At 33.1% G+C, this 16,758-nt stretch overlaps 1 protein-coding gene across 5 annotated transcripts in view; it reads right to left on the bottom strand.

Annotated features, from left to right (window-relative positions):
* Positions 1–16,758, bottom strand: part of ARAP2 (ArfGAP with RhoGAP domain, ankyrin repeat and PH domain 2) — a 190,165-nt gene that overhangs the window by 39,186 nt on the left and 134,221 nt on the right. For 4 of the 5 annotated variants that reach the window (XM_017527308.2, XM_017527306.2, XM_017527305.2 and 1 more), the window contains exons 24-27: positions 15,459–15,527; positions 13,037–13,111; positions 10,187–10,304; positions 3,461–3,589 (exon numbers count right to left, since the gene is read on the bottom strand). In XM_017527308.2, the coding sequence (XP_017382797.1) occupies positions 3,461–3,589; positions 10,187–10,304; positions 13,037–13,111; positions 15,459–15,527 (391 nt within the window). The remainder of the gene's footprint in view (positions 1–3,460; positions 3,590–10,186; positions 10,305–13,036; positions 13,112–15,458; positions 15,528–16,758) is intronic. The other variant, XM_017527309.2, reaches the window with a different exon arrangement.

Below are 16,758 nucleotides of genomic sequence, written 5' to 3'. Positions count from 1 at the left end.
TTTCCTTTTTTTCAAATTCTGATGATTTCTACTTGGCCCCAGGTCAGAATAAGAAATTCTTAAGAAACGAAATAAGTCTTTAACATTATTTCCATTTTTCTTGAAGAAAAATTGACCATTTCTGAGATGATTCCAGTTTATCTGCTAACACACTAACAGAATAATCATATTTGATTTATTTTCATTACTTTCCTTTTAGATCCCAATTTTAAGTTGTAGTAGATGTAATGAATGGAGCAATAACCCTGGAGTAGGTAGTCATTGTGATTGATTAGGAGACATTTGCCAAGAAAAAAACAAATTAGACTGAATATCAACATTATCAAAAGTCTAACTCAAAGTGTGTCCCATAAGAGGTATTAATAAAGCTGAAGATGCTGTTAAGTCACAACTATAAGAAAAAGTCATGACCTAAGAAAATGATTTTTTAAAAACATTACAGATTTCTAAAAAAGGCAAACCTAAATTCAAACAAATACAGAATGAATATGCAAACAACCAAATGAAAGAGATTATATTTCTTTTACAATCTGAATATAAATCAAACTCTAATTCAATACTTACAAAAATTTTATGGGCTGGAAAATAAGAATACCTTAAGTATTTATTTTATAGGTTTTCCTATTTTTGACCAAACTACATAACTACAAATATGTAATGATCCAATTAATGTATTTGCTGATGTTTTTCCTTTAAAACATTATTTTTTTAATGCAGTGTTCCTGGTACAACAAGATGCATATTGGTTTGATAAAATGAGGCAGTAGGGATAGTTCAGGGACAAAGGTGGATTTTATGGTTCCTGACCTGTTAGAGACATGAAGTGGGTAAGAAAGTGACACAGAAGTTTACAGACATTTTACTCCAAAGAATATTTAATCCTTGGGAGGCCAAGGCAGGTGCCTCACTTGAGGTCAGCAATTCAAGACCTGACTGGCTAACATGGTGAAAGCTGGTCTCTAATAAAAATACAAAAATTAGCAAGGCATTGTGATGAGTGCATGTAATCCCAGCTACTCAAGAGGCTTAGGTAGGAAATCACTTGTACCTGGGAGGCAGAGTTTGCATGAGCTGAGATCACACCACTGTACTCCAGTCTAGGCGACACAGCAAGAGTCTATCTCAAAACAAACAAAGAAACAAACTACAACACCACCAACAAAAAACAAAGACTATTTCATCCAAATCTCTGAACTTTGCTTAAGCCTCCAGCTTGCTTTCTTCTGCTTGGCTTCTCTAGTTCTTCTCCAGTTTTTTTATACAAGATGCTTTGTCCAGATCTTACAGAGGCTTGATGCTTTTATAACAGAAGGACACACTAATGTCTCCATCTAGAAGATCCAATGGGATAGGTGGAATATCACCAAATCACCTAATCTTCCTACCCAGTTTATGGATACAGCCAATGTACAGGCTGTCACTGCACCATTTCTTCTTGCCCTTACACAGCGAAGATTTTACTCACATATGATTACTCTAAATCAGCACAATCTACACTTTCTTAGGTTGTTTGTTCCCTCCCTGGCAAGTCACGCCCTGAAGATTAATAGCATTTAATGGTGAACTTGTTTTGGGTTACATTACCCTCACCCTCAGACATAAAAAAAACCTTCCCTTATAACACAGCCTTTTAGTATCAAATTGTTATCTATTTTTATTCACATAGAAGCCTACCAGCATTCACAAAACAGCAAAGGTATTATGTCTAGGTGTAGTTTTTAAACATTTTGCAACATGGAGAATTAAGAGCTATTTCAGAAGAGTCTCACAAAAAAAGAAACAAAAATTTCAACAGGAAGATAATGAAAGAATACCTGAATTCCAAAATTGGGACAGATATTATCGATTATCTAAATTAGGATTTCTCAACATCAGCATTGAGATTTTGGGCCTGATAGTTCTTTGTCGTAGAGTTTCCTGTGTATTATAGAATATTTAGCAGTATCCCTGGTCTGTACCCACTAAATACAAGAAGACCTGCCTCTCTACCCAATCTCCAAGTTGTGACAGTCAAAATGTCCCAAGATGATGCATTTTCCATGTCTTGTGGGTGTGGAGAGGAGGGAAGGGAACCATTTCTAGCCGAGAACCACTACGTTATGACATGTGCATTCATACATGTGCATTCATACGAGTACAGAGAAATCCTATTGCAATCCTTCAGAAGGCACAGGCAGGATATGGTCACAATCACATGTAGGAGCATGAAAAAATTTAAAACATGATAAAGGTCTCTGAAAGGCTAAATTTCTACAGTATAAAGAGTTAATATCTGGGTTTTTTTAGATGCTTTTAAGAACACAATGACATAAAAGTTGTTATACTACTTGCATTTTATAAAAGTACTTTCATGTAAGTAAAAGTATGTAAGATATAAAGGACAGTGTCATTAAATCAGAAGTTTATACGATAAGCTTTGGTACAATTAAGAGCTCTTAACTATTGATTAACTAGAGAATATGCAATCACACTGAGTAGGTTTACAGCACTGATTAGCTGTACTATCCTCCCCACCTTTTTTCACATGATTAAAATTAGAAGGAAGACAAATCAGTTCTTCATTCTAACACTTAGTAACTGAATAATACAAGGCAAATTGCTTAAGTCCTCTTGAGTTCCTCTTCCTTTCATTTGTAAAATTCGAAGGGTAATATAACTTAAAAGGAAGTTAAAAAAACTTCAAATGAGCTTTGGTGTGTATTGAGCTCTGCTGATATGCAATTAAAAATAATAATGGTTATTACAATATTAATCATAAAAGTAATGGCAAATTTCCTCTTACAAAACTTGAATCCTTAGCTTTTTGAGTTGGATTGCATATATTCCTGGCTGACATTTTTTGGGATCTGTCAGTTGATAATAACAAAACAGAAGAATTTTCAAAACAAATATTTTCTGAGACTTCATACAGGTTCAGAAATTATCTTATATAGTTCACTTGTGCTAGCTAATTTACTTAATTAACCTTACATCTGCACTGTCTCCTTCCAGTTGGATGGGAAGCATTCTAACTGGAAGTGTTTTGTTTTGTATGTATGTATTTTCCAATATCATCACAAAAATGTGAGATGGATAGCAGGCACTCTATCTCAGAGCCTATATGATTAGCATTCCTTTAATGCCCAGAAAGCTTTCCAATGCAAATGTAATTCAAGGAGATGACTTGTCCTCAATCTAAAAATTGGGAAAATACATAAGCACAAGCATGGTAAACAACCTTTAAAAACAAACTATTATTTCCAAAAATCTGAACTTGGTACAATCAAATTAGCCAACGCTACACATTGGGAAGATTTCTTCTTGTCCATATATTCTTCTTTCTTATCTATGTATTATGTCAGTTCATTCTGTATGTAGCTACTCATTTTTCACATTTTCAAATATTACTTGTCCCATATTAGTTACCCTTTAACCACTTGAACTTTCAATCATAGCTACAATGTGAAGTAATGACACCTACCACTGCAGTGTTTAATTGTATCAGCAGTTAAGAATCTCTTCACCACCAGATAAGCAGAGCCAGGATCAGCTAATGAACTCCACCGAAGCACCTGCTCCAGTACATTTTCTTTGTAGTGAAGAGGACGCTCTGTAAAAAATAAATTCCAAATCAAATGGAAAATATATGAAGACAACATTTTTTAATTTTATAACTATACATTTAAAAGATCCCTTTGAAAAGGTCTGTATGCAACATTATATACAATCATATCTTACGTTCTACAGTAATAGCACTATGACTACATAAAAGATACCCTAAGACCTAGAAAATTATTAACCATGTAACATTAACTATACAAATTAATCTATGCAGGAATAACTATTTGTTACTCATCTATTTTTAAAAATTAGAAGTACTTTTCTTGTGCTAAAAATCTCAGAATTCTACCCTTTGTACAATAAATTCTACTTGTAAAATACTTCATTTTTTTTTTTTTTTTTAGACAGGTTCTCACCCTGTCACCTAGGCTGGAGTGCGGTGGTGCAATCATAGCTCACTGCAGCCTCCAACTTCTCGGCTCAGGCTGCCTACCTGCCCTGGCCTCCCAAAGTGCTAGGGTGAACAGGCATCCCCATCCTCTTTTTTAGATAACATATTGGTTTGTTTAGGGAAACCTTCCTATTTTTATATGCAATTAAATAATTTTAAAAGGGCTAACAAACTTAATTTTGTCTATTACTAACTAGTAATCATAAATTAATCATAATCTTTTGTTTATCCCAAAAGATTGGACTCATAATTTTGGATCAATACTAGTGAATACTCATAGTTAATATTTTCATAACCAATTAATATAAAATTATAAAAAGTAACTTCTATAGAAAACAATAAAATAATTTACAAAATAGTGCCAAGTAGTCTATATTTAACTGCTAGAGGAAATATGAAAAACATTATGTGTCAATGTTACATATTAACTATTGATGTAATAGACCAACTAGCAAGAGATTAAATGACAGCTTCAATATCTCTCTCTGAAGAATATTCACCCATATACATTTTAATTTAGGCAATCATAATTTTAAGTGCAGCATATATTCTTAGCATAGAGTTAAAAAGAACAAGTTTTAGAATTACAATTGAAGCTTCACAGCAAAGTTTTTGCTGATCAAAATATGTCAATCAGTTAATAACATGTAGCAACAGAAGCATATGCTGGAATAAAAGAAATTCAAACCTTTTCTCAGTACACTGCACATAGCATAACTGAAATAATAACAGAAGCTCTGACATGAAGGTGTCAATGCTGTTTTTTTAGTGATGTAGCCATGTAAAAGTCAATTTAACTCTTTCATATCATCCAAAACATAAAGCACATATAGCACTTGAGCTTTTTGTTTTTGGTTAAAGTAATGAGGCAAATGACAAACAAGAAAAAGCACATCAAAAGCATCATGTTTATGATCCATCATAATGTAACAGACAATAAAATCACAAGTTTAGTTTAAATAAATATATCACATCCTCCCTAATACTGGTTTCCCCTGCTATGATCATATTATATTAGAAGTCATCAACAATTCCTAGTTTCAGAAAAGAAAAATAAATTGTCTGCTTCCAATGTAAATTACCAGATGTTTGCTTCCTACCCAGTAAAGTGAAATCCTGTTCTGCATTCTGTGCTTATTGGAGTAAGCTAACCTACTATAATAATGGCAAAAATAAAGAAGAAAAGAAAAAATCACTAGGCCATACATCTTGAGTACAAATATACATCATGTTTACTATTATATATACCCTATACACAGAATAGTGCTGAGTATATAATAAATGCTCAATAAATATTTGACAAATAAACTATCTCATTGCTTTCTTTGGTGGCCCATAAATAAAGATATTAACAGAAAGACAAAATATAAGTCATCATAAAGCCAGACAAAATCTTTTGTGCTATATCAATACTACTTTTCTTCAAATAATTTTCTAAAAGAGTGGGAAAAGATCATAACTGCACACAATTTGCCAAAGTTATAATTCAATTGTTAATAACTCATAAATTAGTTGTCTTCAAATTGAAGTTATATGTATTTGAAGGTAAAACTAATTATTGAATAAGCACTCCATTTACATCTGGCTTTAAATAATTTTTCAGCCTACTACTTGCAAGCTTTGAGACACTACCGATTGCAACAACAGTTGTCATTTATGGAATAACAATTATGTATCAGGCATTATTATACACTGGATGCTTTAAATCAGTTATCACTTTCAATCCTCACGATAACACTCTTCACTAGATATTATTATTCATGTTTTACATGTAAGGAAAGCTAAGGATCACAAAGGTTTAGCTCCTTGCCTCAAGTCACATGGCTGGTTAAGGTGAGGAAGAGAGATGTGCGTCCCAAACCTATCTGACTTTAAAGCTCCAAATCTTAACTATCATACTTAGTTTTATTTTGAACACATGTGTAAGCCTTCCTATGACGGTTTTCTCACATGTAATTTGAGGAAAAATAATTTCAATTTGCAAAGATTTTCTTGAGAACCGAACAAGGTAACGTATGCAAAGTGAAAAAGTGTGCTCTGACCACATAATCAGAAGATAACAGCAGTTTATGTGTCAATCAGAAGAGCTAGAAAGAATCCTAATGAAAAAATAAACAGATCTTCCACATCATAATAGCTATGAGGACAAAATGAGTCATCTTTTTTTTTTTTTTTTTGATATTACTGCATAAAGAGTAACTGCTCGGCAAACTTGGATCTCTCAGTGGAGCCCATTTAAAGGAGTCCTTTTCAGCATTCAACTTTTTTTTTTTTAAGATGTGAAAAGCCTAGAGGGTAATGGGGTCTACACTGGGAGAGGATGGGTTTGGTTTTAAGGTAAAGCATTGAAATAACAGCATACTTTGGATGACTGGCTCTTATGGAAGGGACACCCTTTCCTAGTGTGGATTTCAACTTATCCTAATGATTGGTAGCTGTGGTTCCAGGATGTCTGACATTCTTCAAAAAGTGAGACAAGAAATATTTGTTATCTTTCCAATACAAATTTCATGAAGCATTCATTTACAGGAAAAACCTAATTATAATTAATTGAGGCTAGAATCTAACTCAGGTTAATGTATATTTCATATCAATGTATGAAATGTATATTTCATACCAAAATCAAAATGTCAAAAACACCAAAATTTTTAAATGGTTATAACATATTTTGCCATGAATCTGACTACCACATAAACAAAAAAATGATTGTACTGTTTTAGTCAGAACTTCCTTAAAAGTTGTGCACCATCTCACCAATGACAATAATGCTAGAATATCATTTGAGTGAAAAAAATGTACAAGATTATAGCAATCTGAATTAGTAGCTGCTACATCCACGGTGATTCCATTTACAGGTTTAAGAATCTATTTTCATCATCTGCAGCCATATAGGAGTTTCTCAGCATTTACATGCTATAATGCACAGGTCCCTTTAATTTTCATATTTTAATTAGGGTATTAATTTTTAATGAGTACAATAGATGATCTCAGGATGGTAAAGGGAAGATTACCCAAAATTTATTATACAAAGGAAACACTGGATATGAGAGCATAGAGAACTCTTGCTTTAAAGTCTAAAGAGACTTAAAATTCAGCACTCTGGTTTACTCATTTATAAATCTATATATTCATTTGTTTTTGTTACTTTGTTACTTGGAGAACTTATGTTTGCATTAGAAAACACACCAGTTGCCTGGCTGGCACTCTTATCAACTACAACTTTCTTACTACCTATGCCTTTACTTTCATCTCCTCCTTATATTTCACTTTATCTCCCCTGCTTGTTACCAGAAATAAAGCCTTCAACGTTTCAGGTCAGGTGGTACTACATGTTCCACTGGCTTCAGTAAACCAACATACCACAGGCCCTTTTGTTGCTCTCCTACCATTATTCTTCTGGAAGTTTTTCTCTTCCTGCAGTTTCTACTTGTACAGTTGGCCAAAGTTTAAGACCAAGCCAAATTTGAATTCTTAATTCTAAGTGTATTCTTTCTAGGTACACACGATACATTTCTTTGTTTATACATTGAGATATTCACAATAAAAACTTGATGTCTCCTAGTTTTTTAGATATCTTCATAAAGACAACTTTTTTACATTAGACAGAAGTAAAAATAAAAAAAAATCCAATTCAGTCTTAGCATTTTATATACTAATTACCACATTCAAGTTTATAATTAGTCATTTTGAGGGTAAACATCCCTTGATTGCCAAGATAAAATTTCAAAACAATGTTTCTGGGTTTAATGCAGCCCCTCTTCTAGCTATATATAATTCCTTCCTATCCTCATCCATCTTCTTGCTCCTCTGAGGATGACCAGTAGCCAGAAATACAGACCTCCAATGACACAAGGATATGCTTTAATGTACTCAACCCTTGAGATGGCAAGGGAGGTAGGGAGAGGATACCTACCCCTAAATCCACAATTCAATACTCTGCTGTCAAACTTTTAAAAGCAATGGGAATAGAAGTGTGTAGGAGACAATCATCTGTCCAAGCACTAAACAGGGCCTTGAGGTCCCTTCATTGTTCCTAATCTTCAGGCAGAGATCTCTTTCTATATGCCTCCCAGATTTGGATGCATCTATACCAGTAGCCACAGTCTGTATCATTCAGAGCAGAATACATCTACTTTTTTGCCCCGTTTCAGTTGAAAAGACTTTTGTCGAATGTGATCCACATCAACTGCCCTATGAGAAGTAATCAAAAATATAAAGGTCTAAAATATATGGTAAACGGCCTAAAAAAACCAGAGTGTAGGGCAGGGTATATACACATTACTATTCTGTAAGTCGTGTAATATATAACATTACAGATTTTTAAACAAATGATGAGAAAGAAATCAGTGGGAACATCATGAAGGAAGGGACATTTGACCTAGACTGCAAAGGATGGATATGCAATGAGGAAATAATAAAAGGATTTTATGTGCTGGAACAATGTAAACCAATTCGTAATGTGGAAAGATATTTCTGGCAATAATGCTGACAGTGACCTTTATGCACAAATATAATAAAGCTGGTCACTGAGTGACCCATTCTTTAAAAGTAAACAAAGTTGAAAAATAAAAACTTTGTCACCCTTGTACCACAGAGTCATACAAAATCAAGCTTCACTTATTCAACAGATTTTATGGCTACTATATACTATGCACTATGCCAGATATGAGAGATTAAAAAACAACAACAACATAATTGCTCCTACTTTCCAAGGAGCCCCCGCCAATAGAGACAAGAAAAATCAAGGTGATAAGTACTATAAAGAGAAATGACACAAAATGTAGTGAAACTTTTAGTCTAGGTTTTAAAAGAGGTCATAACATGGGCCAGATGAAGGAAGAACAAAGGTATATTTGGGAAACACCAGTTAATATATGTTAGCCAAGCACAAAAAATGGAAAAGATTATCTATTTAAAAAAAAAAAAAAAACAGGTAACATGAGAAAAGATGGCAAAGGAGACTGCAGCAAGGAAAACCCAATGTTTAGAAGATAGAATAAGGAGAAACTACAAAAGAGGTAAAATGACCAGAAAATCATGAAGAGAATCTAGGCAGTATGGAACACAGAGTGAAGATCGTCAGATAAAAAGGGAATAGTCATTAACAATAAATGCCATAGCAGGGTGGAGAAAGTGAACTCAGAGGTGAACCTGGGGACTTGACAGTTGGGGGTCACGGGAGCCAGAGTATTTCTGTGCACGAGGAGGATTGAGACTGACTGAGGGAGACACTGTGAACTGACATTCAAGTACCAGAGTCATTAGATCTCGGCAATGTATATTTAAAAATAATTTTGACACATTTTAAATTCTAAAGAATTGTGCACAATCATAATGCAGGAATAAAAACATAAAGACAGAATAATGAAAGACAAAGTTCTGACAATCCCATTTCATTTTAACACTGATTGCAACACTCCCAATAACACACTATGGGGTATTTAAACATTGAATTTTAATTTTTATCCTGAGATTGATGGTGGCAAGATTTTCCTTGTGGCAGTTTGGCAGCTATACTCCGAAGTGTCCCAAGACCTTAGTAGGTAGCAGCTACACAGATGGTGAAGGTACAAAGACATTCTGTATCTTATTTTCTTTTTTCTGGAGGTCTTTGAAACTGCATGGTGTTACTGAAATGTTAAACTTATTCAGCCCTTGACTGTTGGGGTAGTCAAGGTGGTTTAAATGCTACCTTTACCCCCAGGCATCTTGGAAATGAAAGACAACTAAATATTTGATCCACTAAAGATAGAAAAAAGAAAAAGACAAAAATGAAGTTTCTGCCGCTATTAAAATTATTTTATAGAATAAACAATAATTTTAAATCAACATTTTTTGTTCTTGTTAAATAATAGTAGTGTTCTTGTTAAATAATAGTAATTCACACCACTCAGAATATTGTTCCAAATCAAATTACTTGTCCTTATAAACAAAGGTCTTCTTTCCCGAGGTAGCAAAAGAGATTCCTAAAGTCTTGCACTATACTTTATAGTCAATAAACTAATATAATTATTTTGATGAGTAAAATCATAAAAGGCAACCTCAAATAGTGATAACATATATTAACACATGCACTAATGTAAAAAAAAATCATAACAAGATTTCAAGACATAAAATGTTTGCAAAGTCTTGTCATAAAGAGTACTTTTTTTACAGTACAAGGAATTTAAGAATCCTAGCATAAAAGTCACTTACCTAGCTCTTCATTTTCAATGACTTCAAACGTGGCCCAAATATCACCTTTTGTAGGAGTGATATTTTTTATTGCTAATATATCATTAGTAAATTCTTCTGCTTCCATCACAGGAGATATCTGTAAGAGAAGCAATATTTCTTCAAAAAATGTGTTAGAAAGAGAAGTAGCCTTATGATAGGTCAATAATATTCCCCATCCACTATTTAATGATATCCCGAATTTATCCTGAGCCTACTTAAAACCAGCTTCCCTAATCCCATACAGAAAATAGCATGTTCAGATCCTTTTCATAAAATGTATGTATGTACAAAAAGGGATTACAATATGGACATAATTTTTTTATCACTTAATGAGCAATTAGACCACTCAGAAGGAAATAATGTACCTAGTCACATGCGGAATGGCCTTTGCCAGACAATGAATCCAACAGTCCTCTAAGTGTAAAACTTTTCACTCATCAGTTCTATAATTAAGAGTTTAGAGTAACTTGGTTTATTCAGCCTGGATTCTAAATTATGCACAATTGATGTCTATCAGTCATGCCAAAAAGCTCCAGGGTCTTGGTAGTCTGTGGTATGCCCTGCCATGCCAAGTGACAGATGGTGGGATACTAAAGTATGCTGGAACCAGGATTCCAGGGTGTATGGCAGAGTCTGCAATGCCAGCCTGGGGGCTGGTTTCACAAAACTCCCAAAGCCTTAGGCCACTGTATAAGCACATCACCTCTTCAGGGACTTCTGGAATTTTTTATTTGTTTCTTCTTGTTTTTGTTTTTGCCAATCTTAAGTGCGTGCTGGCCAAAAGCAAGATGGCTTTCTTAAATTAGAATTTAGTTATAAGGCATTATAATATTGCACTTGCAACTTGGTTTGTACATTTTCAGTAAAAGGATGTCTCTATGGAAAAATTCCTTAGAAATGTATTTGTTTCAATTTCTCCTGCCAATAGTTGCTCACAAGCATACTGCACACACGTAAATAACAAAAACCGATTTCACAGCAGGTAATTCACAAAGTCGATCTTTTGTATTTTTATGAAATTTAGTGCTTTTTGGAATGTAATAATTATACAATGAAGTCCACTTTTCCTATTTAGAAAACCCCCAAAAAATATAAACTTAAAAAAAAAAAAGCTTATTATAGCGTCTAGGAATAGTAGAGAACATCTAGCAGTATGGAGTAGGTGAATCGTTTCAGTGATGCTGTTGATCTGCCTGAACATTCAATATTGTTAAGGTTAGCCCTTTCTTTAAAATAACAATAAATTATTGAGAAATCAACTTGTGAAATAGGTAGCAAGAAGCACCTTGGTTTGAAAATAGAAAGACCAGAACTCTATTCCTTGCATCAAGAGAGATCAAAGCTCCTCTTTAGAACAACTAAAACTCCACACTTGGGAAATTATTTCTCTACAGAATATACAGATCAGCCTACTGAACATCAACTCAGGATTATAATAACCCAGATTTGTATTCTGGCCTTAATATTCTTACTTCCCAGTTTCCATTCCTATAAACTTGGAATACCACCTGCTTCATCTACCTCCACTGGTTGAGGTAATAAGTAGCTGAGATAAACATAACTAAAGGGTTTTGCAGAATCATAAGCACTAAAACCAATGTAATTGTTTTTGATTAGTTTTTGTTATTTTCCAAAGAGCATTTGGAGTTACTAGAGGTGAAACTGGAAAGTCCTTTACCTAAACACATAAGAACTTGTCTCAATTATAACTTATGTTATGACTTTAGAAAATAAAATTAAATTGTGTTAGTAAAGAGCTTGTGTATAAAGTCATGTGCTTTGAATACCTCCTCTAACATTAGTGATTAACTTGTGCTGATTGATCTGTACTAGTTCCTCACATCTCTTACGATCAACACTATGCATTCAGTATAAGAAATATGACACGGTCAGGGCGTGGCAAGGCAAATGTCTCATAAAGAAAAAGCCTACGATTATAGTATTTATATTTCAGCTTCATGTACTATAGTAATGTAGTTAACGGCGTATAGTTACAATACTTAATCATTAGAAACACGTAACTTAAAATCAAGGTATATTTAAGTCCAAATACATCTAAGTTGTGACTCTGTTTAATCCTGGACTTTAAAAAGATAAGTAGCTAAAGCCAAATTTCTGTTACATGGCAGAATGTCTATTGTTCATACAAATAAAGCAGTCTTACCAAATAGCAACCTGAAATATCAGTTCCTATCTGTAAGGCAGGCAGATTACTGAACATAGTAGTATGAGAAAGATCTGTTTTTAATTCATCACAAATGATCAATACTCTCAAGGGAGAAAAGAGTTATCCAAGCAAATATTCCAGAGTTACATTCAAACAAATTGCAAGATTGGATGTTAAAATATAGAAAACAAGGGTGGGAGATTATTATTAACAGTAACAGCACTGGTAGTAACAGTTATTTATTAAACATGTGCTGAGCAATATACTAAGGGTTTTACATGCATTATCTTACTGAGTCCTCACATCAATGCTATGATGTAATACTGTGATTTTTCCTCACTTTACTAGTAAGAATACCGAGGCTTGGTCAGGGCAAACAACTTGTCCAACGTTAGGAAGCTAGGAAGAGCGGAGTGTGGGTTATTTTCCTGAACCTAAAGAAAATCTTACCATGTAATCCAAAGCACATAAGATATTCTCTTTCCAAATTATTAAAATACAGACTTCCTGAAGGATATTGGTATAAAAAGTCTATGTTGTCAGTTGTTGTTTGAACTGGAGAGGTAACATAATATATAATAATGGAAAATTTAAAATATGTGAAATAATGCTAACATTTGTGACTTCCGACAGTCCTCTTTACATCCACCTTTGGAACTTACCCGAATTATAATACTACAGTCAGGTTCCTTCCTTTCTACATATACTTCAATTAACAAATCTCCAGCCTGGGAAACCTAGAAAAGGGCAGAGATGAAAACAACACAGATAAATATGGTATAAAAACACACATTTGAAACTGAAGACAATTATAAAGCCCTAGTCATATTTCTGAATATTTTATAACAATGAAACGAGCTTGATTCCCCTGTTCACAAGCATGAAGTGATCATTTCCAGATATGGTTGATTAAGGACAAGGAATTTACACAAATGTTATAAACAGCAACAACAATCCAATGATTTTTTAAAATTTCTTACCCAAGAGCTTAGTGCTCTCAAATAGGCTTACCTTCTTCCTAAAATGATTCTAGCTATGATGAAAATAAGCTGGCTGTGACATCAGAAGTGGTAGGAGCCACCAGCATGTACATTAACAGGATAAACAAAATGAGGGTGAAAATGAACATATGTAATTTTGCTTTAAGCTATAATGTGTGCATGACATCAATATTTAAAAGGTAAAATATGGCTTGCCACATTTTCAAAGAAGAAGTGAGGTCATTCATGGATTATGGCAGACAATAAAAAGAAGTTTTTAATTATCTTTGGCCAAGGATTAAGTATTAATTGAAGTCATTATTATATTCCAGAAGACAGACTAAGTGAAGAAGATACAAGCCCGAAAATAAAAGGCATTAAGATATCACCATATAGATTGACAGCATAGAAGGTTAACAGAGAACCAAATGAATCTATGAAAAATACTTTGAGTGACTTTTTCTGGAAGTTCCCTTAAGTTATGTAACAAATTAGAAATAATATCACCTGATTTAAAAAATAAAAAGTTCATAATCAAGAAATTATCAAATTACATTTGCCTCAGCATAAAATCTAATGAGTAAACTTGTGGGGAAAACATTAAAGATACACTTTGAAGAAGTTCCTTGACTTTTCTGGCATTACAGGCTCAGAAAAGTTTATTTCATTTTTCCTCCTCACTTTCAATGCTACAGATAAACTCCAGTAAGGAATGGATGCAGTTGACACTTTTGCTTTTCACTGTGCATAAACAGATCTCCAGGAAGGACACATTTTAAAACTTAAAAAGTAAATACAAAGAATTCACAGAGTGAAATAAAAAAGAATAGGTAAGAAATTCAAACAGGGGTAAGACAAAGACACAGAATGTCAGAAAAAAAAATACTCCAGAGGACAGTTTTGAAGTAAAAGAACAGATTTTCCCAGACTCTTTTACTTATCTTTTCCAATTACTATATTTAATTCTTATTTTTACTTACTTATAGGGACTGAACTGAAAGAATTCAAAACTGGTTTACTGTAATATGAATATAAAAGATAAAAATGCAAAAGGATACTCAAACTTTTTAATAACAATGTAGGTAATGTGGTTAAAGATTACCTTTCAGCCTCACACAATCCTTTATTTCATTATTAAAGCCCTCCTCCCTGCTCCAAAAAAAAAGTGAGAATTTGAGATAACTGATAATGAGCTATTTTTTTTTTTTAGGGTGAAATCGAACTCCTTTGGAAGCTGCATAATTAAAATGGAGAAAATAATTCATTAAGTAATATCGTAGTTGTAGTACTAATCTAAGACTTCTCCCATTTTCTTCATATGGAATGACAACAGCTTCAATGACTTCTCTAGTTATTGTGGATATTTCAGGACTGAGGAAAATTTGTATCTAACAAAAAAGCATTTGCCTCATTATCTGAGTATATCTGTAAACAGAATACATTTAACCCATTTCTATCATTTATATTGGTACCCTGAATCCATTCCTAGTTACTAGAAGGTGATTAATGATCACCGTTAGAAGTTCCAGTGAATATTCACCAAACAAGCATGGTGCAACCTGAACACAAAAATAATACAGTATAATGTGACTGAGGAAAGCAGGACAGGATATAGAAAAGTCAAGTGAAGACAAAAATTAGAATGTGTTGCAAAGATCACATTAGACGCATTCCATTAATAACAATCATCTGAAAGCATGCAAAGCAAAAGCCTGTAAGAAATAATTTATAGTTTCAAAATAACAATAGAAAGAATCACTAGGCTGTCTGAATATTCAATTTACTCTGAGTATTTCTTTGGCTTTAAATGCTTCCTTTGAAATCCATTAGCATGTTCAGTCATGCTTTTATATACGAATGCTGATTTTATAAAGAAAATCTTGAAAGGTAAATTAATACTGATTTTCCCTTCAATTTTAAAAATGTACATTAACATATTTTGCGTGTATGTATCAGGTTGCAGAATTATACAACCAATTTACTTAGGTTTTTTTTTCACCCATTACTTTTACTTTGCTTCAAATAGGAACTTGAAAATACACATAGCAAATGTCTTTACATTTGTTTTGTTTAATTCTTTAGAGCTCTAACTATTACTACTCACTTGGGTGTCTTTCCACTTGGTAATAAAGCTATTTTCTATGTCCATTTGTTTGACTTGATCTTCTTTAACCTGTTTAAAATATAATTTGGGACATTCTAATAATGTAGAATAAGAAGAGTGACAACAGTCATCCTCATGTAACTCTTCAGGAACTTAATACCAACAACTTAAAAATAAATGAGAATGGCCATCGGAATCAGTATGAGCCCACACAGCTAGGTCAGAACAAGATAGGGTATCCTAAAGTTCAAAATATTTTACGATGACACTACGTCAGGCTCCAATTGCATTGATGGAAGCCCTATTGCTTAGCAAACTTAAGCAAAGGATCTGATGGCTGGTTTAAGTTTATGCAGGTTGAGAAACAAAGCTCATTTCTCAAATTGAAATGTTCATTAAATGCTTATTAAATTTCCATCATTTAGGTAAAGTTAAATTTAACGTAACTATGAAGATAACTATTTTATTAATGGAAGCTACAAATACAGAAAATAGAGCATGTAAAGCCACACATCATTTTTTTCTGAATCTTTATTTTCTCAGCATCAGATTATTGCAAAGAAGTTGCTATTGATCAAAAACAGTGGACACATATAGAAAGAAGTAAAGAAGAGATCAAAGAGCAAAGAAAATCCCACAATCTAGTGTCCATTCCTATATGAATTAAGATACAGACCTAACTGTGATATTTTGTTTTATTAAAATAGTTCCTTTTTTATGATAACTGATTATAATAAGAATGTAAGAACTTCACAATGTTAACCAATTACACTAACCCTATTGACTTCATCTGGTATATCCATACTCCTGGAAAACAACTGGACTCATAAACACCATTTAAGGAAACGTTCAAAAAGGTTAAATGACAAAATTGAGATGCTAGATCTAGTTATATACTAAAACTGGCCTTTCCCCCAAATTCAACATTTATGAATCCTGGGCTTAGTTTCTCTATTTTTACTTCTTTGAACCAAGAAAGCATCCCTATTCCAACAGTTTTCTGATGGAACATGAAAATATTAATTTTATAAAATGGAAAATTAAAAAGTCAATTAAAACAGAGATGACTTAGTAAAAAGCCATAGAATAAATATTTTAGAGTATTATTTTTTTTTTCCAATTGGGGACACAATTAAAAGAAAAAACTAAAGTGCTTTCAACTGCAGAATTTAAGAGGCTGGTATTTATTACTGATCTGTTAAATTTATAACTTTGCACCTCTAAGTAGATATAATTCATAAGCATATAAACAAAAAGAAAACATACACAAAATTCCTATAAATAGAAATATTCTGCCGGG

The sequence above is a fragment of the Cebus imitator genome, unplaced genomic scaffold (assembly GCF_001604975.1).
Source record: "Cebus imitator isolate Cc_AM_T3 unplaced genomic scaffold, Cebus_imitator-1.0 Scaffold47, whole genome shotgun sequence".
Lineage (NCBI taxonomy): Eukaryota > Metazoa > Chordata > Mammalia > Primates > Cebidae > Cebus > Cebus imitator.
The sequence above is the reverse complement of the archived record's forward strand: the minus strand, read 5'-3'. Positions and strand labels throughout refer to the sequence as shown.